At 41.3% G+C, this 26,917-nt stretch overlaps 1 protein-coding gene across 2 annotated transcripts in view; it reads left to right on the forward strand.

The window, feature by feature from the left end:
* GRID2 (glutamate ionotropic receptor delta type subunit 2) overlaps window positions 1–26,917 on the forward strand; it is a 747,631-nt gene that overhangs the window by 444,294 nt on the left and 276,420 nt on the right. For both annotated transcript variants that reach the window (XM_054825310.1, XM_054825311.1), the window contains exon 4: window positions 4,268–4,473. In XM_054825310.1, coding sequence (XP_054681285.1) covers window positions 4,268–4,473 — 206 coding nt within the window. The remainder of the gene's footprint in view (window positions 1–4,267; window positions 4,474–26,917) is intronic.

A 26,917-nucleotide genomic window follows, 5' to 3' on the forward strand; every position in this document is an offset into this window, starting at 1 on the left:
CCCATTCAGTGGCAGCATCTGTTCTTTGGTATAGGCTTTGAATATGATCATTGCTAGTGACTTGCTGCTGAAATATTGGAAGCACCATCATGATTTAAATAGCAGGGTGTTTTTGTGTGCTCTCTGCTGTTTCACAGCAGCAGGTGAGCATCACCAATACCTCCATTTTTCTACAGGGTAAGCTGAAGTATATGCAAAGTCTGTGTTTATTTCCTGCCCATAGCCTCACGTTGTATCAATGCCAAAGGCAGAGGTAATGAAGTTTTATGAATCCTGGTTTGGTATCTTTTCCATTAGAATGGAGCTGTTTTCCTAAAAATGTATCACACAGATATCATACTGTTGGCATGGTCACCTAATAAATGTGGAACTGTAGAATAATAGTGGATCTCTGTCCCTTTTGTCCCTTCTTTTGGTGAAGATTCAATATACTTGTTTAATTGTTTGTATTTGTAGATATTGATGGCAAACAAAGCCATTTGATCCCATAATCTGGCTTCTGGGACAACACAGATTATACAGAATATCTACCAATAACTCCAATGTGTTTATAAATTCAGGTCAAGTGAAATTACGCTCTTGTTTTGAACGGACAAATAAAACTTTGGTGGTTCCTGCTTACCCTGTTCTGGTGTTGGAGAAGAATATAGGACTTATGCTATAGAATTTAAGTTTTTAAAAAGGCTTTCAGAGCCTAAGTAACTTTTCCCCCTGATATTTTGATAGTGTATCTAGATCCCATCTACATGTGTTCCTTGTGCTTCAATAATTGTGACTCCAATTGGTCAGTTTTATCCAGTTTTTATTCCATTTGTCTGGATGTTGAGTAACTTTCAGAGTGGGGGAGCTTCAGGAACTTTAGAATGAAGGGGTTAAAATGGAAAGAACTTATTTTATCATTTGCATAAAATTGTAGCAGTTCAAATAATCTTTTTGCTTCTTAAATTGGTATTTAAAGTGCCAAAAAATTTTGACATCTCTGATTAGATTGAATTTAATTTTCCTGATTTAGATATTAAATAGAAGCTGTAATTAGTATCTGATTCTCTTATGGAACTTTATTTTTAGGGTAAGCATGTATTTTATTCATGTTTAAGCTATTTTTCAAGTGTTTAGTAAAACTGGTATTTCAGCAGTGTCTGAAGAATGGGATTGCACTGCTGAATGCCTAAAATAGGCTAAATGCCGAAAATACCATTTCTTTCCAGTCCATGGTATTTTGGAGCTCTAGACAAGAGACCCAACTTGCTGATTGTGACAGTCTGACTTCCAAGACTAACCCTGTTGAATTATTTTTGTGGACTGTTTGATTCTAAGCTATTACATGGCTATTTCTTTATAATTTGAAGTATCTTGGTAATCTGGTGCCAGAGGAGGATGGCCATCTTTAATATTCTCTAGTTAGTAAATCTCTACCGTGGAGACTGAACTGTTTTCCTTATGCTGCTGGACTTCAGTGAAACCCAGAACTTCTCAGATACCTTTTTTTGCCATAACCTGAAGTCAAATGCTAAAGTCACCTGTGTTTGTGGTAACTTTTAAACTTCAGAGTATGTTGGGGCACCCCAAATCCTCAAATGTATAGGTCAGTAAAGAATATTCACTAGGCTTGGAAAAGAGGAAAGCTTGAATTTAGTTTTGGTACAGTTTTTCCAGCAAAGTTAGCATAAAGATTTCTAGCTCAGGCATTTCCAGCTTTTCTCTGAAGGTCCATCAGGTCTGGACACTGGAGTATTCCTGCTAGGCTCCCTTTGGGCCATGTAGTGTTCATCTGCCATGGTTACTAGCCAGACCTTAGTCACACTGATCTTTTACTGTCGTAGTTCCCATATTAAATCCACATGTGACATCTCCATAATCTTCTCAAGGGTGTATCACACAGGTTTATCTGTCATGTTTCTGATGCTTTGCTGGACGAGGAGTCACGTAATTCTCCCCCTGCAGCCCAGACCTCTGGCCACATTTGCCTCATGTTTGCAGGATTGACCACAGCTGAGTGGTGGTAGCACTGCTTTCTCGACAGCTAGCAGAGGGTGCTTGGGTCTAGGCAGTTTTGGGGGGAAATTTTAGAATTCCTTACCATATTTTTCTCAAAAGAAGTTATTTTCTTTATTTTTTCTGGTCTTAAAATGAACTTCAATTCCTCTAAAAGCTGTCACCTGTCAGTGCACCCTTGTGAGAATGTGGCTACTGCAATCCAGATAAAGTAAACAACAGTTACACACTCCACTATTCTCTGTGGTTTGTCTTGGTGTTGCCCTGAGCTGTTATCACAATGTGACAGCATGGTGTCACTTATACCACCTGCAACAGAGACCACTCTAAGGGCCAGCCAAGAGCCCTCTCCTGGTAGAGTTTATAGCCGTTTGTGTAACATCTTTTCTAAGGCTTAGTCCATCGTGCTCAGGCATCCCTCCAGTCTGCTTTCAGACTCATTTTCCAGCTTTTTGCTGTCCTCTCACATCACGTGTGAACTGCATCTAAGGTGCTTCCAGTAGTATGAATGCTTTTGAGATTCTTCATCTCATATTTATTCACCCCATGTTAGGATTAAATAGACCCTTCCCCACACCCCTCTCTGTATAAGAAGGGCAGGGAGCAGGAGAAGATGATAGGTGAGGATGAAAGATCTCAGAGTAGCCAAGCAGTTGTGAAAATCTAATTGGAAGCTTTCTCAAATGTAAGATGTTTAACGATCAGCCTGTGGCCTCATGTCTCTCCATCCCCCTGGAAAATGAGTGATCAAGACATGGAACTGATAGAGCAGCAGGGATGCAGGAGGGAAACAGAGCAGGAACTGCAGTCCCCCAGGGGTGGGACTGAACACCATGTACCTTGGAAAGACCAGATTTGGTATTCTAATAGGAAACTATTTTTTGTTGGCTTTTATCCACAAATGCCCTCCTAAACCTGAAGAACCTTTATTTTCAAATAAATGTTTCAGAAATTCCTTTCTATGTTGGGTTACTGGTTTTCTTTTCTTCTCCCCCCCAACTAGTGCCTGTTTCAGACAGTATCTGTTTTGTTGGCTCTAAATGAGATCAGATGGGTGTGCAGGAGGCTGGCATGCCAGCAGGGAAGGAAGGATATCCTGCTGAATGTCCTCTGGGAGAGCAGGTCTGAGCGACTGCTGGGGAGAGGAGGCATATCAGGGAACTGGCGACTTCGCTCCAGAAAAAAGATTGAGAAACTGCAGTGGTGAATAGAGGTCAGGCAGTGAGGACTCAGTGAGGCTGGAAGGATTTTCCTGAGGTCCAGGACACCCTGCTCTGACTTATGAAGTCATTGAATGATTTTAAATTTTAAGCTTAAAGTTGGGGGTTTAGATAAAGCCATTCAAAAGAGCATGGAAAAAAACAAACAAGTTTTTTGTTTGCTCTTGTGGAATTCACTACTGGAAGAGGCCTTTCAAAGGCTTGGGCCAGCCTGAGATAGCATCACAATGTAAGACTACGCAGCCATTTCAGTTTGGGAGACATTAAAGATATTACAAGCTAGGTGGTGAACACAGCATTTTGCTGATCAATTCTTCCCTTTCCAAGTCGTTTTTAAAGAAGTATTTACTCAGCATGAGCTAGAAAGCTCTACTAGAGCAGTTTGCTATGGAAGAACTTTTTAAATTCAGCCAGCAGCAATGGTATCAGATGAGTGCAGGCAGTACCATTGCAACTGTATGTCTAGCTTTTGGGGGTTTTTTTGAAGGAAATAGAGCTGTGCAATTTAGAACAATGTTAAGACTTTTTGATGAGTGAACAACAGCCCAAGCTTCACTTAGATACATTAAGCTACATAGTGTCACAGTGGATAACATAATTTTTAATCCCACAAAAGAAAACAATCTGCTTCCTACCTTTCTCCTCCTCAGTGGCCCTCTGACAACACTCACTCAAAGGAAGCACTGTAGGTTACAGTCATCATGGCTTCCCTGCTCTTTATGGATTTTAGGGTGGAAGTCCTGTAAGAAATATAAGGAACAAGTGTGATGATTGAATGACCGAATTAGGAAAGTTGCTAGAAATATGTGTAGGTTTGTTTTCTAGTGGTTCTTTTGGACAGTGGCTGATGTGTGGCCATTCTTTCTCCTGTTTTAGTACTTCACGAAATGCCACGAGCATAGCTCTGGAAGAGTTCCAATGAATATTAAGTGAAAGCCCATTGGGGTTTACCTGACACTGAACAAAACACTTCTGAGAGATGAATTGAATAGTTATTTGTGTCTTTTTTCCACTTACCAATTAACATCTTGTTCGGCTTTTGATTTTCCTAGATATCCGTGGAATACAAGAGTTTTTGGACAAAGTATCTCAACAGGGAATGGATGTAGCATTGCAGAAAGTAGAAAACAACATCAATAAAATGATCACAGGGCTCTTTGCCACTATGCGAATAGAAGAACTGAACCGCTACAGAGATACTCTGAGACGGGCTATTCTTATAATGAACCCCTCGACAGCCAAATCATTCATAACAGAGGTAGGTGTTTATCACTGGTAACTTCTTGTTTTGTTAACCCACACTGTAGATGTTTCTCAAAAGATTCAGTTTATTTGGCTTCATAAAAACAATCAAACAAGCAAAAAACTCCAAAACCCCAACTAAAAATCTAAATATTCTCTCTTCAAATATCCTCATGCAAGGGTGTTTTTTCATGCTCGTAAATGTGCATATAGAACAGAACAATTACATTCTGCATGAGCAAAAGCACTTAGGAAATATGCAGAAGAATTAGCCTTTAAGCTTCTGTTTGAAGCTCGTGGATATTGTATTGCTATTTCCTTGCTCACTGTGTTCCTCACCAAAAGATCTTTACAACTGACAATTTTATTATTATTGAGAGATATATATATTTGTGGAAAAAAAAGTTTACCTAATTGGTATTTCATTTTTTTATAAGACAGTCGATAATGATCTGTTATGTACCACTGAGTAGTAGTAAGGTAATGGAATTTGTTGAAGGATTGGATCTGAATGAAAAATTTGAGATGATAGGTTAAAGTTATCCTTATGTATTTAAAAAACAACTGCAAGCAATATGGACAGAATTTTCAAAAAGCTCTTCAGAATTTAGAGGCAGAACACCTGAATATCGCATTCGACTGACTTGTGTAATTTTTTTAAATGACCGGCATGGTTCTTTTTACACAGCACTGTGCTGTTTCATATGTGGTTTTTTACATGCATATATACTCTTCATCATCAACCAATGGTTAAAAATATATTTGTTTTCAATTTGTGGCGGTTTAACCCCAGCCAGCAACTAAGCACCATGCAGCTGCTCACTCTCTCTCCCCTCTGCCCCTCCTTCCCCAGTAGGATGGGGATGAGACTTGGGGGAAGAAAAGTAAAACTTGTGGGTTGAGATAAAGACAGTTTAATAGGACAGCAAAGGAAAAGAGAAAAATTTTTTTATTATTAAAAAAATATACAAAACAAGTGATGCACAATGCAATTGCTTCCCACCCATTGACTGATGCCCAGCCCACCCTCAAGCAGCAATCATACCCCCAGCCAGCTTCCCCCAAGTTTATATACTGAGCATGACATCATATGGTATGGAATATCCCTTTGGCCAGTTGGGGTCAGCTGTCCCAGCTGTGTCCCCTCCCAGCTTCTTGTGCACCCCCAGCCTTCTCGCTGGCAGGGTGGTGTGAGAAGCCTGGAAAGTCCTTGACTTGGGAAACATTGCTTAGCAACAACCAAAATGTCAGTGTGTTATCAACACCATTCTCATCCTAAATCCAAAACACAGCACTATATCAGCTACTAGGAAGAAAATTAACTCTATCCCAGCTGAATGCAGGACACTGCTTCATAGAAATGTACTTTCTCTCTGCAATAATTTCTCTTTGGATCTATTTGTAACTTGCATTACTTTTCTTCTATACTTTCCTATTGCCTAGGTCTTCAGAAATAGAGCCTGAAAAACTAACTCTGCATATGTAGTCTCAAGTGAATGCCTTTTAAGAACGTGAGTTAGAAGAGGGCTTTTTTGTTTCTTTTTGAACTTTTTTTATTCTTGTTTTTTTGGTGAGGCATTCTGTTATCCTCATTACACACTGAAGCTTGCTAATTCTGAGTAATGAGGGTTTGTTGCTCTATCCAAATGTCTGCAGTGCCTTATAAGATGTAAACAATTTGCGGGCATGTTTTGGACTGTTCTGCACTGTTTTCATCACCCAAGTCACAAATGGTTTATTTTTCAGTAAGTGGCACTGTAAGATATTTCACATTTCAATCTGAAAGCGGCAGGGTTCAGGGCTCTAACTACAATAACTCAGTGAAACAAAACTGTATTGTTTCTGAAGAGGTATACTCTTTAAAGAAAAAAAAAAAGAGAAAATATATATACACACACACACTTTACTTTTACACACTCAAGCATAGTAACAAAGGCATTGTCATCTTTTGAAGTTGTCATGTATATGTTCTCAAGAAAGTAAACGGTTTATTTTAGTGTTCTCACTTTGGCAACGGCCACTCAAAACACAACCGAACCCACAATCCCCCTCCCCCTTCCCCCCCCCCCAAAAAAAAATCCAAAACCAAACACAAAAAAAAAACCAAAACCCAACAACAAAATCTCCCAATATTTCTCCTTTTCTGGAGGCTGTAAGACTACCAGAAAAGGTCATTACCTTCTTTTGTGAGTGTGGTTCAGAGTGTCTCACATTAGATGCTACATTTTAGGTTATGCCAGCATAACACCATTTATTTGGGGTATGATGTGTGACTGGTAAAAGTGACAGCAGGAGCCTCTCAATAGGAACAGTTACTCAAATAGAAGTATGATTACTGCCATACTTCATTTCTGTTGGTGGCTGGGAATGAACTATATAACTGCACTCCAACGCCCAGTGTCTATGCAAGGAGAAATTTACTGGGATAGCTTTGCCAATGGATATTAAAAACTGTTATTTTGCAGTTAAACCAGCAGCTGTACTGTATGGGCAAACAAGTCATAAAGCCTATGGACTGACAGTGGGTTAAGATATTCCTAAACAATTCAAGTGTGGATGGACATGCTTAATCCTAAGACTCTGCCCTGTGCATGATCAGTTTAACTTGGAAATTCAGTTTAACCTAGTGGATTTAGCATGTAAACCCTACAAAGTTAATAAGAAACAACTGCATATGTAGACAAGCCCTTGGCTTTTATGGCTTTGCTGCCCAGGAGATGCTTTTGGCTGCCTAGTTGGATTCAGCTGTCAGAGCCTTTCCCCAGATCTCTCATAGTCTGCTGCTTGGTCCCTTCTTAGATGACTGATTTGGCTGAACCCCCTCATTGTTTAGCTGAGAAGAGAGTTTATTCACTCTGCAACAGCTGTAGTAAGTGTGGGCTTGATTACTATGCAAGTAACAACTTTTCCAGGGTAAATAGTCAGACACTGGCCTGTGTAAATAGGCAGTCTGTAAATTGGAGATTCCTCGTGGTAGAATTTATCTTTGTTCTGACTCTTTGAAATTCTTATTTTTAAGTAAGAGCATCCTGGGTTTGAATTGCCTTTTTTTTTTTTTAAAAAAAGCAACATTGCATTTTTTTATGTTAGATCCCTTCTTTCTCTCCAGCTTTTGTATCTCTAGAGCTTGCAGAGATGAGATCTATGCTTACATACTCAAGAAAATGGCGATTAAGATGTAAATACATGGTTGGCTATGGAGATAAAACCGCACTTTTTCTTTAACCATTATGCATTAATTTGCCCTCTGTAGGGCATGGAAAGGCAGGAAGACTTGGGAACAGGTATCACAGCATCTCTCCTTACTGGCTAAAGTATTAATGTAAAGCAAGAGGGGAGGGCCAGCCAAATTCTCTAATGCCCTTCATTGCTTTGACTGGGAACGGAGGGGCAGAAGGGAAAAAATTCTGCTGAAAAGGGGATATTCAGCGGGGCTAAAGAGTGTGGAGGTATGCCGCTAGTGGAGATTGGGACCTCTCCCCAGATCAGTTTGTGGCAGCATCTGGGAAAAACCTTTGCCAGGGATATACTAGTGACTTGTTCAGTTTTTTTTCAGTAGGGTGAGGTCTTTCTGTACCCTCAAATAATCACTCAGGTCTCACAGGTAAAGCAAAATATTCTCACTGAAGCTTTTGTGATTACTGAAAAGCACCTCAGAAACAACCATCTTGCACAAAAATTGCTATGCTATCTGACAGCACCGGTGACTGATGTGAACTGTGTGCCGCTTGTTGGCTTTTTTTTTTTTGAGGTGGGGTTTTTCGCACGTGTTGTTTTGCTCTGTGATGAACATGCAGGATATTATAAAAAGCCTTATGGGGAAAAAGTATAGGATGCCCTTGACAGCTCAGCATGAGAGCAAAAATCCAGGGTGAAGTGGCAGAAAAGTAGGAAAAAATCACCTGGTGTTTTAGCAAAGGAGCAGTTACTCTTTGGAACAAGAAAGTATCTATCACCATGTCAGTCTTGGCAGGAAGGCATCTCAAGACAACAGTAGGAAAGGTTTAGGAAAGAGAAGAGAGAAACCAACCCTGTGTTGAGCCTGCCTTGCAATGTGAGGACTTCTAAAGCCAAGTGTGAGAAGGCTGGGTAGGAAGAGGAACAGACCAGGAAACTCAGATTGCGACGGAGGTTCTGGGGATAACAAAGCAAATTTGGGAAGCAAGCCAAGTGTCCTCAATGGGGCCAAAATGCTGTCAGTACATCTCTACTTAGAAATTTGTTTCTGTTTAGCTAAGGAAGCTACCTTATCAACAGTGTGCAGAAATATGAATGTGTCATTCTCTGCAAAGACTCCAGGAGCTGACAATAAGACTACAAGGGAGGGATGATGCAGCTGATTCTATTTTTTAGATAGAGAGGAAAATTATGTTGACTAGCAGAAGACTTTACACATTGAAAATCCAGTAAGCCATGGGTGAAAAAACCCTAGCATCAGCCAGGGATTTTGCTGTAGTTTTCACAGGCAAGCTCTGGAAGGCCTTGGTCTAGGAGCTGAAGATGCTGCCATCTCCAGCTGTCAGTTCTTCCCCTTGATGGAGGGATTACCACCCCAGCAGCAAACTCAGCAGATGTGACCGTATACCTTGCTGCCCCTTGCCAGGTCTCTTGGTTCTGTTGCAGGGGTAGTGACCTCTTACAGAAAGAGGTGAGAACACTTTTTAACTGCAGCAGCGAGATTCAGCAGTCTATCTAGCAAAAATTTCAGAGCATTGGTAATGTGTATCAGCCAACAAAGCTGTTGTGGGGGCTTGACAGTTTCAAGCCATCAATGCAGTGAACATTGTCATCTCCCAGACTGGCGAGAGTACTGCTCTTCAGCTCACTGAAGCCTGTTGGGTCTCCCATTAGGCTGAAGGGTGACTTGACGGTTTATCATATTTGTACGTACATCATAACTTTCTGGGTGCTACTGAATGTAGTAGTAGCTAGTTGATGCTAATAATAATGAAAAAGGTAATTTTTCTATCATGCAGATAGGAAAGTTCATTTTCTTCAGAGATATTCAGAATTTTCTTTGTGAAAGTTTATTCATGATCTCTGGGAATTTTTGAACAGTCCTATTTACATAAAATACAAGTGAAGTCTCTAAAGGCAACAGTTGTTCAAGCACTTATCTTATGTGGCAATGATGAAGGTGAAGGATCAGCAGCCATATGAACCTGCCTAGTGCTATTTTTATCTCCTTTTCCTATCATTTTATCGTAAGTGTATATGTTGATTATACTGGAATTTATCTAGGAGAGATGGTCATTAGAGGCTAAGATCAGATCTTGCACTTTCAGTGACTGCTTGCTCCTCAGTCTTTCATAAAAGCTGAATGCTCTAATCTTTAAGGTCATCTTTCTCACCAAGTTTTTTCAAAGAATGTATGAGTTTTTTAGACCTATATTCTCCTGTGGAGGATACTCGCCTTTTTTGAGACCGTTCTCTATGTGCCATATAGAGACCTGGGCGTTGCCAAAGCAACGGCGGCAGATTTAAACGAGCTGTAATCAGACCGCAGCAGTCAGTCGCCGCAGAGTGCGGCTCCGGTGCCGGCCTGACCCGCAGGGGAGCGGCAGATCCAGGCGCACGGGGGCGGTTTCCTGACTTTGCAGAGGCAGGGAAACGCCAGGGACGCGGAAGAGACCTGCCGCGAGCCGGGTGCTCTCGCGGGAACCGCTGACGAGACCTGGGCGTTGCCAAAGCAACGGCGCCCACCCCCCGACGCCAATAAGAAGCAGCCTAGGGAGCGCTAGCGGCCCGGAGCGTGCCGCGTGGCGCGTGAGTTCGAGCAGGCAGGGCCTAGTCAGCATACCTGCTCAAGAGGAGAGTCCACTGGTGGTCATCACTTTCTCATAGAAGGAGCTCGGTCATGGCGCCCACCAGGCAGAAAGCCCTAAGCTCTGTGCTCGCCAGGAAGCATGTGGCAACACAGACAGAGCTGCCACAGAAGCACGCAGCCACCCAGATCTCAGGCTGCTGGGAGTGCCTGAGCTTGGCACTGGCAGGGGGAGGCACTAGTGAGATTGGCCGCCTGAGGTGTGACCAGGTGGACAACCTGCTCAGCCTGGTGGCAGAACTCTGTGAGGAAGTAGAGAGGTTAAAGAGCGTAAGAGAGGCTGAGGGAGAGACTGGTGGAGCCAAGCTCTGCCCTCCCTGAAGCAGAAACAGGGATGGCCAATGGGCCAAAGTGAAGGGGACCCTGTATCCTACCCTCGCTAGGCAGAAGGCAGCAGCCTCAAAGAGGGGAGCAAGTAGAAACAAGTTCATGCGTGGCATGGCAGGCGGTGAACCTTCTCCTCCTCACCCACCTCGCCATCCCACGTACCCCTGTGCAATAGGTACGAGGCTCTGGCTGTGGAAGGCCACTCAAGCGAGGATATGGATGACAGTCAAGCTACTCCAGAGGTAGCACCGAGGCCCAAAAGGCCCATGCCTTGGGTCGTGGCCACCCCAACAAAGAAGAAAAGGAGAGTTATAGTCGTAGAGAACCCCCATCTGAAGGGTACAGAGGGCCCGATATGCAGGGCAGACCCTCCTCTCAGAGAAGTCTGCTGCCTTCCTGGGGCCCATGTCAAGGACATCGCTAGGAAACTCCCCAGCCTGGTACAGCTCTCTATTACCCACTGCTGCTCCTACACATGGGTGGGGATGAAGCGGAGGCACGCACCACAAAAGCGATCAAAAGGGACTTCAGGCTCTTAGGGCAGTCACTGAAGGATTCGGGAGCACAGGTAATATTCTCCTCCCTCCTTCCAGTTGAGGGCAGCAATCTTGGGTGGAACAGGTGGATGCAGTCCATAAATGCACGGCTCCATGGCTGGTGTCAACGCCACAACTTTGGGTTCTTTGACAATGGGGTGGCCTACATGGCACCGGGCCTGATGAACCCTGATGGGATTCATCTCTCTCAAAGGGGGAAGAGGATCTTTGCCCAGGAACTATCAGGGCTCATCGACAGAGCTTTAAACTAGGCTCCAAGGGGGAAGGGGATAACATTGGGCTTGCCAGCAACATGTTGTGGGATGATATGCCCAGGTTGGAGGGACAGGGAGCTGGCGAAGGCCCTCAGCCTACTGATCAGAGACGTGCTTCATGCACTACAGCATGCTCGAAGCCTAGAGGAGATGAGCCAGGGACCCCGGATGCAACAGGAACCAATGGGGTAACACTGGGAAGATACATCAAAAGAAATTGCAGCCACCCCAGCCAATAAGTCAGCCTCGTCAGGGGCCCAAGTGAAATGCCTCTTTGCGAATGCATGGAGCGTGGGGAACAAACAAGAGGAGCTGGAGACGTGTGTGTGCCTGCAAAGCTGTGACATTATTGGCATTACAGAGACGTGGTGGGATATGACTGGAGTGTTGGGATGGAAGGGTACAGGCTCTTTAGGAAGGACAGGCAGGGCAGGCAAGGAGGGGGTGTTGCCCTCTATGTCAATGACCAGCTGGAGTGCATGGAGCTCCACCTGGGGATGGGTGAGGAGCCCACTGAGAGCCTATGGGTCAGGATTAAAGGGAGCACTGGGGCAGGGGACATCATAGCAGGGGTCTGCTACAGGCCACGTGACCAGGGGGACCAAGCAGATGAAGCCCTCTATAGGCAGATAGGAGCAGCCTCACACTCACAAGCCCTGGTCCTTATGGGGGACTTCAACCACCCTGACATCTGCTGGAGGGACAACGCAGCTGAGCGCAAGCCATCCAGGAAGTTCCTGGAATGTGTCAATGACAACTTTCTCCTCCAAGTGACAGAGGAGCCCATGACGAGAGGTGCCATGCTGGACCTTATTCTCACCAATAAGGAGGGCCTGGTAGGGGACATCAAGCTCAAGGGCAGCCTTGGCTGCAGTGACCACGAAATGGTGGAAATTCAGGGTCCTCAGGGCAGCGAGGAGGGTGTGCAGCAAGCTTTCTACCCTGGACTTCAGCAGAGCAGACTTTGGCCTCTTCAGAGATCTGTTTGGTAGAATACCATGGGACAAAGCCCTGGAAGGAAGAGGGACCCAAGACAGCTGGCTAATATTCAAGGGTCACCTCCTCCAAGCTCAGGAGCGATGCATCCCAACAAAGAGGAAGTCAAGCAAAAACACCAAGAGGCCCCTGTGGATGAACAAGGAGCTCCTGGGCAAAGTCAGACAAAAAAAGGAAGCCTACAGAGGGTGGAAGCAAGGGCAGGTGGCCTGGGAAGAATACAGAGAAACTGTCCAAGCAGCCAGGGAGCAGGTTAGCAAAGCCAAAGGCCTGATAGAAATTAGTCTGGCCAGGGATGTCAAGGACAACAAGAAAAGCTTCTATAGGTATGTCAGTGATAAGAGGAGGATGAGGGAAAATGTGGGTCCCCTCCAGAATGAAACAGGTGACCTGGTTACCCAGGATATGGAGAAGGCTGAGGTACTCAATGACTTCTTTGCCTTAGTCTTCACTGGCAAATGCTTGAGCCACACTGCCCAGGTCACAGAAGGCAGGGACTGGGAGAATGCAGAACCGCCCACTGTAGGAGAAGATCAGGTTTGAGAATACCTAAGGAACCTGAAGGTGCACAAGTCCATGGGACCTGATGAGTTGCATCCGCAGGTCTTGAGGGAACTGGCGGATGAAGTGGCCAGGCCACTCTCTCCATCATATTTGAGAAGTCCTGGCAGTCTGGTGAAGTTCCCACCGACTGGAAGAGGGGGAACATAACCCCCATTTTTAAGAAGGGTAAAAAGGAAGACCCAGGGAACTACAGGTTGGTCAGTCTCACCTCTGTGCCTGGTAAGATTATGGAGCAGACCCTCCTGGAGACTATGCTCAAGCACGTGGAATATAACGAGGTGATTGGTGACAGCCAACACAGCTTCACTAAGGGCAAATCATGCCTGACAAATTTGGTGGCCTTCTATGATGGGGTTACAGCATCCGTGGATAAGGGAAGGGCAGCTGACATCATCTGCCTGGACTTGTGCAAGGCATTTGACACTGTCCCGCACGACATCTTTGTCTCTAAACTGGAGAGACATGGATTCGATGGATGGACCACGTGGTGGATAAGGAATTGGCTGAATGGTCGTACTCAAAGAGTTGTGGTCAACGGCTCAATGTCCAAGTGGAGACCAGTGATGAGTGGTGTTCCTCAGGGGTCAGTACTGGGACCAGCACTGTTCAACATCTTTGTCAGTGACATGGACAATGGGATTGAGTGCACCCTCAGCAAGTTTGCCGACGACACCAAGCTGTGTGGTGTGGTCGACACGCTGGAGGGAAGGGATGCCATCCAGAGGGACCTTGACAGGCTGGAGAGGTGGGCCCATGCGAACCGCATGAAGTTCAACAAGGCCAAGTGCAAGGTCCTGCATGTGGGTTGGCGCAATCCCAAGCATGACTATAGGCTGGGCAAGGAATAGATTGAAAGCAGCCCTGAGGAGAAGGACTTGAGGGTTTTGATTGATGAGAAGCTCAACATGAGCCGGCAGTGCGCGCTTGCAGCCCAGAAAGCCAACCATGTCCTGGGCTGCATCAAGAGAGGCGTGACCAGCAGGTTGAGGGAGGTGATCCTGCCCCTCTGCTCTGCTCTTGTGAGACCCCACCTGGAGTGCTGCATCCAGCTCTGGGGGCCCCAGTACAGGAGAGACATGGAGCTGTTGGAGCGAGTCCAGAGGAGGGCCACGAAGCTGATGGGAGGGCTGGAGCACCTCTCCTATGAGGACAGGCTGAGAGAGTTGGGGCTGTTCAGCCTGGAGAAAAGATGGCTCGGGGGAGATCTAATTGCGGCTTTCCAGTACCTGAAGGGGCCTACAGGAAAGATGGTGAGGGACTGTTTATCAGGGAGTGTAGTGACAGGACAAGGGGTAATGGGTTTAAGCTGAAGGAGGGTCGATTTAGATTAGATGTTAGAAAGAAATTCTTTACTGTGAGAGTGGTGAGGTACTGGGAACAGGTTGCCCAGAGAGGTTGTGGCTGCCCCATCCCTGGAAGTGTTCAAGGCCAGGTTGGATGGGGCTTTGGGCAACGTGGTCTAGTGGAGGGTGTCCCTGCCCGCAGCAGGGGGGTTGGAACTAGACGATCTTTGAGGTCCCTTCCAACCCAAACCATTCTATGATTCTATGATATCTTGTGGTGGAATAAATCCCATTCAGCATGCTCCCCTGAAATTTGTTGTTGTTAATGTAATGAAATGTATCTTTTTTTTTTTTCTTTCTCCAGTATTAAACACAGAATTTATAGCTGCAAACTTAGCTAGAGGTTAAAAGATTTTTTTTTACTTCATAGGATCCTCCAAATCTCTAGTAAAGGGATGTTCAGAAAACATGTTCAAAATGCTGAACAAGTTGAAACTTTCATCCTTTAAATGCAGCAGAAGAGCCTCTTTGTTGACTTTTTTTAAAACTTGCGAAAAGGGAAGCAGGGTTCTTCAAGGATTCCAGATTTTACCTTTCAGTAAAAATCTGAGAAAGTTCTTGGATTTACTGTTTAATCCAATTCCCTGACTTTTTATGCTCTTGCAGTTTTAAGTATAGGCCATCTAGCTGATGGGTGAATGACTGGATGTGAAAATTCCTGTTATTTTCCTATGCTTGATGAACAGTGTGATGTTGGTATAGCTTTTATATGCAGTTGCTTACCATAGGGTACAAGTTCAAAGATAAAACATTTTAGTTACAGAAAAATGAAAGAGGAAAGTGAGTCTCACTGGTGAAATAAATCAGCTTCAAAAGGATTTGAATGATACATATTGTTACTGTGACTGTAACTTAAAGCAATCCTTCCTGTTTCTGTATTTTCAGGAAAGTATCAGGAAGAGAGTGAAATTCAGGTTTGCAATGTAGTGTTGAGGTTCTTTGGGGCAGAATGCAGTGCTTGCTGTAGTTAAGGTGGTTTATTTTAGTGTCTAAAATGAAGAGGAAACATCATGGGAAATCTATCCCAACACAGAGAGTCTAGATCTAGAACAGGAGGTGATTGCCATCTCTAAGTCCTTTGCACAGATACAAATTTTAGAACCAGGGCTGTACCTTACTGTTCCTGAAAAGTAAGGTTGTGTACCAGTAGGTTGGAGTTCAGCTGGCGTGTTTGTGTTGGCACATCTTGGGTTTGTTTTTTAATTAAGGTTGCTAATAACAGCAGCTGAAGAGAAGCAGGATATGGGCATGCTCATCTTGCAATCAGCCATGCCTCATACGCTTGTGATGTGAAAAGTGAGATAAAAGCCTGCCTGATGTTACAAGTCTGGTGGCACCAATATACGCTGTGGATCGTAGCACGGTTGTCTATGCTTTTCATCCTTTTCTGTGATGGTATAAGGAGACCCTCATTGAAGTTTGTGTTCAAAGCCACTATGAACTGGAGCATTTGTGTGTTTTACAACATAAGTCACAGCATATCTCTGCATTTTTCTTCATTCTGGATTTTCTTCATTTTGGTTTTATGGTATTTAGCAATATGGCTTTTATTATGGATGGATATTCACATGATGCCAGTTTCTAGCCTATGCCAGAGGGAGCACAATTGTGAGATGTGAACCAGGTCTACCTCTCTGGTATCAACAGCAAAAGCTGTAGTGTATTTTGTTTATAAAAAAAAAAGTGATTTTAATAAAAAAGGCCCATACATTCATTATATAGATGTATGCATAACAATATGCATTACTATAACTGCTCTGTGTCTTGTTATCAGTACGAATATTTACACTATCAGAATTTTTGTAGTTATAGAATAAAATTCCTCACCCTGGAGATGAAAGAAAATACCCTGCTATATGTAAGCTTTGACCAGTGTTTTGGATTTGAACCTACTCTCTTCTTTGAATTTTGGAACTACCTAATGAGCCTTTAAATCTCTTTGTCTATCCTTAACTCTATTTTATCCCAATCTGTAATATGGAATGCAGATTCATGGGTCTTAGTACAACTCTTTAGTTTCATTACAATTTCATAAATAATTTATTACAAATATTTACAAAAACTATAGTTAAACTGCTAGTGTGTTTCTTTGAAAGAAAAGAGGAGCTTTAGTGATTAAGTACTGAGTAGATGATGTATTGTGTACTTTGTGAGAATCTCATAATATTTGCTGTTGTACAGACAACTGTTTTGCTATGCTTTCCTATAAATTTCTTTCAGTTACTCCACGTGGCTTTTAATGTCTTAATCATTAACATTCTCCTCTTTGGGATCTTGCTGGGTATGTTGTTTTCTGGACTAAAACAAATAACTGAGGGGCCGACCTCCCATGATCTTTAAAGATGTAATAATTCTTTTCTTCTTCTATTTGTGTTGGCTACTCTTTGTCCTGCTTTCTTAAATTGCTATCATAGTTAATTATATTCTCCTGTTGTTATACCAGCCATTTTAATTGGATCTGATAGTCTTGGTTACTGCTTATCCTTCCTCCCTGCTTGTATAGCTTCACTATAAACACCTCTGTTGTGCTCCTCTTGAGAGACAAATGTCTTCCCATAGAGAGCAAATTGCTTCAACCAACCAAACATAATAAATAATAATTAAAAAAAAAGGATATAAAACACATTAGTGAAACAAAGCTATTTGTTGTGGTTTAGCCCCAGCCAGCAGCTAAGCACCACGCAGCTACTTGCTCAGTCCTCTGCTGGGGTGGGGAGGAGAATCAGAAGAGAAAGGTAAAACTTGTGGGTTGGGATAAGGACAGTTTCCTAGGACAGCAAATGAAAAGGAAAATAACAGCAGTACTTGTAAAAGAATATACAAAGCAGGTGCAATTTGCTCACCACCCAGAACCCGACTCCCAGCCTGTCCACGAGCAGTGACTTCTCCCCAGCCAGGTCCCCCCTCTGTATACTGAGCATGACATCATATGATACGGAATATCCTTTTGGCTAGTTTGGGTCAGCTATGCTGACTGTGTCCCCTCTCAGCTTCTTGTGGAAATTAATTCTATCCCAGCCGAAAAACAGGACACTATTATAAATACACATCAGTAGAGACAGTGTATTAAAGTACATATTTTCCACAGACCTGAGGGTGGCTGATTCATGTAGGTGTTATAAAAAGCCCACTCTGAACATCTGCAAAACTAATATGCAGTTGACTGCCACCGGATGAGTGTCTTTTTGAAATAAAATGACAGCTAGAGAGGATTAACTTAAAGTGGAGATAAGATCTGACAAAAGTATTTCTAATCCAATTCTTCCTCCAAAGTCATGTTGCCTGATTAGTAGAACTGTTCTGCCTCTTTCCTTCCCACCAGTAAATTGAGGTATAGCCAGTGCATTAGCTTACCTAGGTTTCCCTAAAATGTAACTGATTTCCTAGCTACCGTGAAACTTCAGTGTTGAATGTTTCTAACCCTGAAGCACAATTAGTTGACTTATAATCAATTAATATCTAAATCGTTTTGTCCATCTGTTAAACTGAAATGAGGAGAACTAATAGTCATTATTTCTTCTATTTTAAAATGTTCCCTGTGGCACTGATGAAGCTATCTCATTAAATTGCTCTAAAGATAGAAGTTTATACCCTATCACCCCTTTCATAGTGTTTGCTGGGAGTTTGCTTATGAAATTTAGCTGAGCAGGGTCTCCCAAGTTTTTCTCCTTTTTTCAGTATACATGTTGTTTTATTCTGGCTGTAATGGTTTTGCCACGTATGCTTCGATAATCTTCATGTCAATTTAAATCCTTTCTTTTAAAATTTGCTCAACCAAATCAGATCATTATCTGCAAATAGAGTAACAGCACATTAATAAAAATGTTTAGTACACCATTAGAAACAATTGCTGTAACAATGGGTACCTCAAGCTTCAGCTTGCTTTTGTGGACACTTCATAATCAGCAGTGATATGTTTGAAGACTGTTATAAGATAATTTATTCTATTTTGGAAATATTTAGCAGACAGTAGCTGACTTTGTGGTCTCCACAGAGCGTAAGGAGTTGTGGACCGCTGATATCAAGAGCAGATTTTAGCTTTAGGCAGTATTAGTTTCTCACATCCCTGCATGATTTTCCCCTAGTTAGGACTCGTATTATTTAGCTTATTTATAAATGGTTTCAAAAGATTTGGTTTTTTGGGGGTTGGTGGTTTTTTTGTTTTGGTTTGGGTTTTTTTTTGTCCTGAATGCTCTCATTTCAAATGGAAATTTAATTAATGGTAGTGATTCATCTCAGAATTTCCATAAATGAAAATAACAGCTGCTTCTGCTGATTGTGAGAATAGATGCAAAAAGTATAACTTTGATTTTGTAAAAACATATAATCTACTGGTGTTTCTTATATCATTCACACTAAGGGCCCTATCTTTTAATAAGAGTCCTATGCTTCCTTGGAGGGTTCACTCATTTTATCTCTACTTAAAAGTGACTAGGCAATCAGTTCTACTAAAGCTGTCAATAAACTCAAATTCTGTAATTAAAAAACCCCATAGACCTCTCTAATTATTGCTCATGGAAAAGCTAATTACACAAGTACTAAAGTGTGTGTTAAGCTAACCTGCTTTTGGGATGTTGGTAGCATTAAGCCATCTGAAACCTGATTCTCTGGTGTAAGTTGCCAGAAAATTTGTCCTCTGATGAATGCGAAAAAACCCATTTGATAATATGAAAGAAGTAGCTGGTGCATGACATGGTGTTACCTCTTCGGGATCCTCTAGGACAGAATTTGCCATAAAGTTGCTGAGTGCCCTTCTTTGGGATTTAGTCTGCATCCTTTTCGCTCCTCGCATATTCAGTGCTGACTCATCAGTTAGCTCTGGCACTAGTTGTGATACACGATAACCAATGAATCTGAACATTGAAGAGGTGGTCAATGGGGGGTTGGACTAGATGATCATTAAAGGTCCCTTCCAAGTGAAACCATTCTATGATTCTATTATTTTCTGAAACAAAGTCTGAAAAGTAATACCATACTTCAGACTGTTAGGGTTTCTTGAAATGTAATCTTCAGAACCACATGAGATTTGCTGGGGAAGGAATCAACATTTATCTTTAGATAAATATTTTTATTTTACAGAAGTTCCCGTATTTCAGAGAAAATAAAGAATGAGAAGCAGTAGGAGTTTATGCTGTCAGCACAAATTAATTTAATAAGCAGTGGCTGGACATGAAAACACAAGGAGAAAGAAAAAGAGGAAAAGGAAATTTGCAAGATGATACTATTGGCCTGCTGTAATAAAAGAGGAAAGTAGCCTGTTTTGTTTGGTCTTTTGTGCTTTATCTGGCTTCTGAGCCAACATTACTGAGGAGTTAGACACAAATTCAGAAGAGATTAAATGAAGAGAGATTTTTTGATGAACTTTCATTAGGAATTCTGTAAATGAAGTAGCCTTAAAGAGTGGTTCACATAAGACATTCGTTTAGTTATAAAGGCACCAGAGCAGGAGCTCCTTTTAACTCCTTCTCGGGTAGTTGGAGATAGGCCACAAGAAGCCCTTCAGGCAGTGCCAGTTTACCTTAGTTTAGGGAAGTAGACTGATTCTCATCATGTGACTTGGCATTTCTCTGTGGAATTACAGTGGAAAAAAACCCCACAGGTTATTACATATGTTATTTGCCATTTCTGCATTGAATAATAAGTGAGATATGCTGAGGGGAAGTAGTGGAAGGGAAAGGAAAGTGGATGATTCAAGCTTTCTTTCTCCAGTTTCAATCAACCAATGATGAAAGCAGCTTCCCACAAGCTCTAATTTAAACAGAGACTTTCAAAAATAACATACTTGGCATTTTGAGATGCTTTGAGGAATGAAAGCTTTTCATGTGTGATCTCCTTAACACAGAGTTCATGTTTGAATTGCCTGGATATGTATGAACAAAGAGAGATAACGTGTCCTGAGAGCCCTTGCAGCTTTCAGAGCTAGATAGGTTTTTTCATAAATAAACACGGTAGTACTGAAATTTTCTTCTCTCAGGAGAGGAAGGGCTGTTGAGTCTACAGAATTCCTGCTTCATGGAGAGCCCTGCAGCTGGGGTCCATGGCATCTCCAGCATCCCCAGGTAATAACACGGTAGAGATGTACCTCATTGGAAGCCTCAGGGTACTGTGGGTCACAACTTTTGCAGGTGCTTTGATGTTCTGTCAAGGGCAAAATATAACTTTCCATCTCTTTAGTTGTTCAAATTGATATGAGCTCTTCAAACCTGAGCTGTACAGTAGCTCCTAGTCCCCTTCAGAATGTGCTTCAATGTGTCAGTCTGACCATTAAACCATTCTGTGGTTTATGAAATATTTAAGTCATTTTTGCCTTCTCAGTGAAGATCTGTTTCTCTGAATGCTCTGGTGGTTTGGTCTCAGATGAAATTTGATGGTAGTCCGAAGTGTAGATGGTGCATGCTCAGTTCTTTATCAGTACAGTTCCCTGTCAGACTCTAAATTGGGTGACTCTGAAGAACTAGTGTGTAATAACCATCAGCCAGGTTTGAACTACGCACTTTAGAGCTAAAAGCATTAGCTACTGCTGGAAAAGCCAAGTCACAGAATCTGTCCATGTTCTGCAAAGCAGCACAGAGAAGAGCATGCAAAATATACTCACCAGCTGGTTAAAATGTATATGTAAAATGTGTAAATTACACCACACTTCATATCCCCTGTTAATTCTTTGGTGTGTCCTCATGGTAGCAATATAAATGTGGATCTGATTTGTGCTTTGATTTTTTTAGTTTTTTTAAATAGTTTGTCTTAATTTTAGTAAGTGGAAATTAATAATTATAAAATAAAAACATTTTATTTATATACTGTTACTGTTTCACATATATTTGTCTAAGACATAAGCCAACAAGTGTGCTTGTAGTGCAGAAATCATGTCAATAGTATGCTGCTGTTGGAATCAATATTTAAGGAATAAAGCCTGTGGTTTCTGTTCTGTAAATTAAAGTCAATGAAGTTTTTCCAACATTTAAGAGCTCAGATCCTGACTGAAGCCAGCTAACAGGTTTTTTCCCATCAAAAAATTTCAAGTTTCCTCTGGTCTGTGGTTCCAAGATAGTCGGGCAGACTATGTCAGAGCCTGCGCTCTGAAATCTCTTTCATAGAATTTCAAAACTCTTGGGTTTCATTCCAAGCTGGAATAAAACCAGATTTTCAAATATCTATATCCTCTGCAGAGTTACGTGACTTTTTTTCATGCTGCTCTTCTCCTGACTAGCTTTTAAATTTACTTCCAAGCCAAGCACTTTACATTTCAACATGGTATATTACGGTCATGGGTCTTTCAATACAGAGAGAACATTACTGTCTTTGCTGTTAAGGCATCCGTATTAGGGCATTTAAGTATCCATATTGCCAACTGCTAAGTTTGGGCTGAAAGTACTTTTTGATTGTCCATTTCATCAATCTTCATTTTGATCTTGTACGGATAGTGGCTGCCAGCCTGCTATTGCTGAGGATCCTAATTAGGCTTGCAACAGTGAATCCAAGCAGACTGTCAAACCAGTGTTCAAAGAGGATGCAGAAAGCTAAGTGCTGTCTTCAAACTAGTTGACAGACTTATACTAAAGTGCAGCTGGATCCACCACACACACTTTGAACAAGAGAGGAGGCAGAACGGGGTGAGAGATCCCATAATGTCCTGCCACTTTCCCATCCCAGCTGTCTAATCACACCTGAAGTGTGTGAAAATACAAACCCCTCGGACTATCTTTGCTACCCTTGCCATTGCGTGGGGAGATGAACCATGGGAAACTTGGTGAACCACATGGAAGACTGCTGACACATCCAAAAATCAGTGCTGTCATCTGGCTTCTGTCCATTATCAGAGGGAAATGATCAACTGAAGAAAGAAATATGAAAGTGCTTGTTTAGGCCTGAGGTCTAAAGGTAAACAGACAGGTAGAAGGAAGGACATTCATATCTCATTTCTTACAGCTATTTTGCCAGAAGCAAACTTACGTATATGTAGGTATATGTACTAATAGTACAGAAGTTCAGCAAAATAGCTAGTAATGAAATATAGGGTCAGTTCTGATAATTTACAGGTGCTTTTATTTGTCCTAAATTTTTTTCTAGTCTGGAAATCTGAGAGATGGGTCAAGATTTATTTTCAGAAAACAATATTAAGAATATATGAAATTAACTGAATTTTTATTTGAATCCAAAATCAAAACTTAATCTCACATTGTCATTTCTGTTCACTATCCTTGTTATATCAAGTAGCCAAATGAGAGGCTTTACAGTATATTGTCTGTCTCTCAGTGCAGTGATGTTCCCTGAGGTATAACTGTTAGTGTTTGCACTAGGAATTTTTTGTTATGTTTGTACAATACTAAACAGATACATATTATCAAGGTTTTTTTATATTTCTAATATATGTTACAAAAAAAATGGGAAAAATAGGTATGTGTCAATTGCATAATGCTTTCCTTTGGGAAAAGAGGAATAGAGGCATAGAATTCCCCTGGGAAAAATTATTGCAGCTGCTTTCAGTTTTTACAAATACTTTGTTTTTTAAAATAAATTCAACAGGATTAAATTTGTTGAGCTCAAATATACACATATGTAGTAAGAGTGTGAAATACAATTTTAAGCCTCGTACAAATGTGCATACCCTCACAGGACTGGGAAGTAATATTGCTTGATGTGAGAAACTACTTTTCTGATTGAGGTACTCTGTTGTGGAAAGACTTGAGAAAGTGGAAAAAAACTCAATGAAGGGCAAGGAAAATCGATCATTTTAAGTGAATAGATTCAAAATAATCATATTTTCATAGTTTTCTTGCATTCTGAACACTTGATATAGTTTATACTTCAATACAATTCATACAGTTTCCACTTAAGAGCATTTTATTCTTTTGATTGTTCTTTTGTATCTATTTACCTCTTCTTTTTAGGGTAAGTCTTACCATAGTGAATTTTTCCTTTACCACAATACATTATGAAATTCCTTTAATGTTTTTCCTAGTAAATCTTCCATTGAGCAAGATTTTTGAGATGCCCTGTACATCAGTTGTTACTTAAAATCAGGTGTTCATTTCATCCTTCTTGCCTTGTTGACTTTCTAAGATTTGCATGGAAACATACATATAATATAGCTATGGTCTCGTTCCTTTTGTATACCAATTTTAAAGAAGATTTTTGCCACCTCCTTTTCTAAGGAATACAGAGTTTGTCTTTACCTCTAACTGTGGAATCATTTGCAGCCTCTCAGTCTTAAGTGATTACTGCTTGATTGCATATCGCTTTGGACAGCTCCCTTTCTGTACATTTCTGTCTTCTCTCCGTTTGTTGCTGGTGCCCATATGAACCACAGCCAACAGCTCACTCTTTGTGGGGCCTACTGCATATTGTCAGAGGGAAAATCAGCATGCAACTCCCACTTGTTTTGTATCTGACAATAAAATTTTCCGTATCTTGTCCTTTCTGATTAGATGACATCCTGTTTTTCATGGGGAGTGACTGAGTCAGATCCTCCTTTGCGTGATGATCTGGTGGTGTTCACACAAAGTCTCATTTGTGGGTGGTTTGGGGTTTTTTCTCACCTTACTAGGAGTTAATGCCATTATGACTTGAGATGCCCTTCTTCCTTAGTAGCACACAGCCTGCTAGGGTAGAGATATGACTGCTTTATGATGTCCCTGCAAACTTTATCAATATTCTACTTCATCTTTTTGAATTTATTCAGTTCAGTCAATCTGACCTCAAGACAGAGTGCTTGGGATTTGAAGTTCATGAGCTGTCTGCCTTCTGTACGCATTTCTTGCCTGAAGCAATCACACCTACTGTGCTCAGTAAGACTAAACTGGGACTTGTAGCTTCTGGTTGCTTGAAGATTTTTTTGTTTCCTTTGTTTGATCTACCTATTAAATTTGTTGGTTGTTTTCATATTCCTCAAGGGTCAGGGAGAACCCCATAACCTCCTCACAGCTAATAATTCAACTTCCATTGCAGCCTGCTTTTCCTTTACCATGTTGACTTGAGTTCTTTCTGCGGTTAGTCCTGCACCTCCACTTGCTCAAGGATTTCAATTCTCCTGATGGGTTTTGCTATTTTGATTTAATATTACGCCATATACAAATATACCAGATTTCAGCAAGGAAAATTTCATTACTTTTGCCAGAAAATGCAGCACTTAGTGGTAAAGGTGTATTCTGAGGCAGAAAACAGTTGATGAATTTAAGACAAATAAAGTATTAAATGTTTTTCACAAAAGAATATTTCACACCAAAGCATATCTGTGCAAATAAATAGCATTTTTCTCCTTTTCCACAATTAATGTGTTTCTTACAAAAAGTCTTCCCCAATTCCTTTTGTGTAACTTTAACTGATTTTCCTGGTGGTGCTTATTATTTCAAGGAGCTCATTTCTCACATGATAGTTGTAGGGTAGAATTGTTTGACACAACCCATTGCTGTTAAAATCTTTTATTCAATGCATAGAATTTGATTCTTCTGTCACATTTCTGCACGTTCTACACAACGTTTCATTTTTTCTACATTAGTGATATGTATTACGTTTTTCCATACTGGTAATTCCCTATGAAGTTCTCCATTTATTAATGGTAACAAAGGTATAAATATATAGTCACGTCATCCCTTCACTACCTGATGATTTAAAATATGAAAAAAATCGCATTTAGGATGGAAAGAGAAGTTCTTTTCTCATTAAGATTGTGATGGTAATAGTTATTAGTCAACAAAATTTATCAAAATCAGGAAGTCTTTGACTCTCAAAGGTTACTATGGTGAGTTTTATCAATCAAATTGTTCTTAGTAACCCAAGCTTTCATCCTGTGGGTGACTTTCACAGTATGGATGGCTGGTGATTTGCAATTGGGCATAACTATTTCCTGTGGTCTTCTCTATGTATGTAATGTCTGGAAAATTATGTTGGTGAACATAAATTCAGGATCTGTGCTGATGACTCACAGATTTACCCTCTCTCTGGATCTTCATCCAACTTAAATGTGTTCCCTGTCTTTCAGACATCTGTTCAATGTCTAATCAGTGAAATTTAAGCAAGTTTTAATCTTTATTGTTTAATCATTCTGGGCAAGCCACTGCATTCTCATCCATCCCTTATTTCTCAATTTTGCACTTTCTCAGGATCCTCACATCTGACGAGTGTTTAAATACAGCTAATTCTGACTAGGAAGTAACTTTGAGATGCAGACTTTCTCAATAAAAGGTGCACAGCTACAACATGTTCCTTGCAATCGCAAAATCTCTTTCTCTGGTCTTGATAAATACAATCTCACCCAGCTTGAAGCTATTCAAAATACTGATGAAAGGTTATTTTTCTAGCTTGTTGCTCTAATCATCTACCTGTTCTTGGGTCTGCCTTCTTAGTGGTGTAGAACACAAAGCTTTTGCTCTTTCTCAGAGCCTTTTTTGAAGTATTGAATGTTGCCTTTTATATTTTAAATGGTGTTCAGATGTCAGCTCTTGTTTGTTTTGCTATTATTGTTCATTGCTTTCTTTCTCAGTGATCCTGCCTCTGCCATGACTTTCCCTTGCACATGGAAAGAGCACGCTACTAATTCACACTAAACCAATTTGTTATCCTGCTTCAAACCTTTCCTCGGAACTTTTTTATCACCTCACCTGTGATTAACTTGACAATGTACAGGCAGCTGTTTTGCTGAGACAGCTGCCTACTGTGGTGAATAATATTCCTTTGCATCTTTGTACTCCTCATACACCTGCCTACCTATCTCTCTGTCTACCTACATAACCTATCTATCTGTTTATACTTCACATGCTAACTTTCAGAAGGCAAGTTGTCTCTCTCATCTTTATGCATGTGCCCAGATGGGTTTTGAGCTATAGGACTTCCTTGTGCAATGTGCAATGCTGTTAAGAATTTACCTGTGCTGAGGTCCCATGCTAGTCTAATTTCCTGACTGCTGTCGTCTCACCCTCCTCTCTGTCCCTAATTGTGTGTTGCAGCTCCTTTGTGCCAACTCTTTCACTTGTTCGACTGTTTGCTTAGTTGTTCCAAAATGCTACGATTCTATGATTCTAACCCGGCAGATAATTATCCACTTTTCATGTAAGATGGCTACAATTCCAATAAAACTAGCAGATTAAATTCTTGTACCATTGTGAAGGAAGAATGAGGTTTCGGTTCCCATAGTGAATGCATTCAAATATATTGTAACATAAAGAATGATATTTAAAACAGCTGAGTAATACTGAATGCATAAGTATGTGCAGTTGTAACGACTGCACCAAGCAACTTGCATCTTTTCAAATTTACTAAGGTTTTGTTCATTGACACTTATCTCTCTAGTACCTGACCTGGTCATAACTCCTTATTTCCCAAGAGCATACTCTGTCAACTCTGATTCCTCTGGGGGGAATTTTAGCTATAGAAGACACTACATGTTACAATTTCATATGTAATAATTGTAGACTAGTCCTGCTGAGAGCCTACTTGCATTAGGCACTGTAAAAGCATAGGAGGGATAAAATACCTCTGGTCTAAGAATTACTTCAATCTAAATCATAGTTTGCCTTATTCGTACAGATCAGAACATTATATCTGGATATAAACTGTTATTCAGTGTGCATATCCTAATTTAATTTCTTGTGCTGTTTTA

Source organism: Grus americana, chromosome 4 (assembly GCF_028858705.1).
Source record: "Grus americana isolate bGruAme1 chromosome 4, bGruAme1.mat, whole genome shotgun sequence".
In the NCBI taxonomy this organism is placed as follows: Eukaryota; Metazoa; Chordata; class Aves; order Gruiformes; family Gruidae; genus Grus; species Grus americana.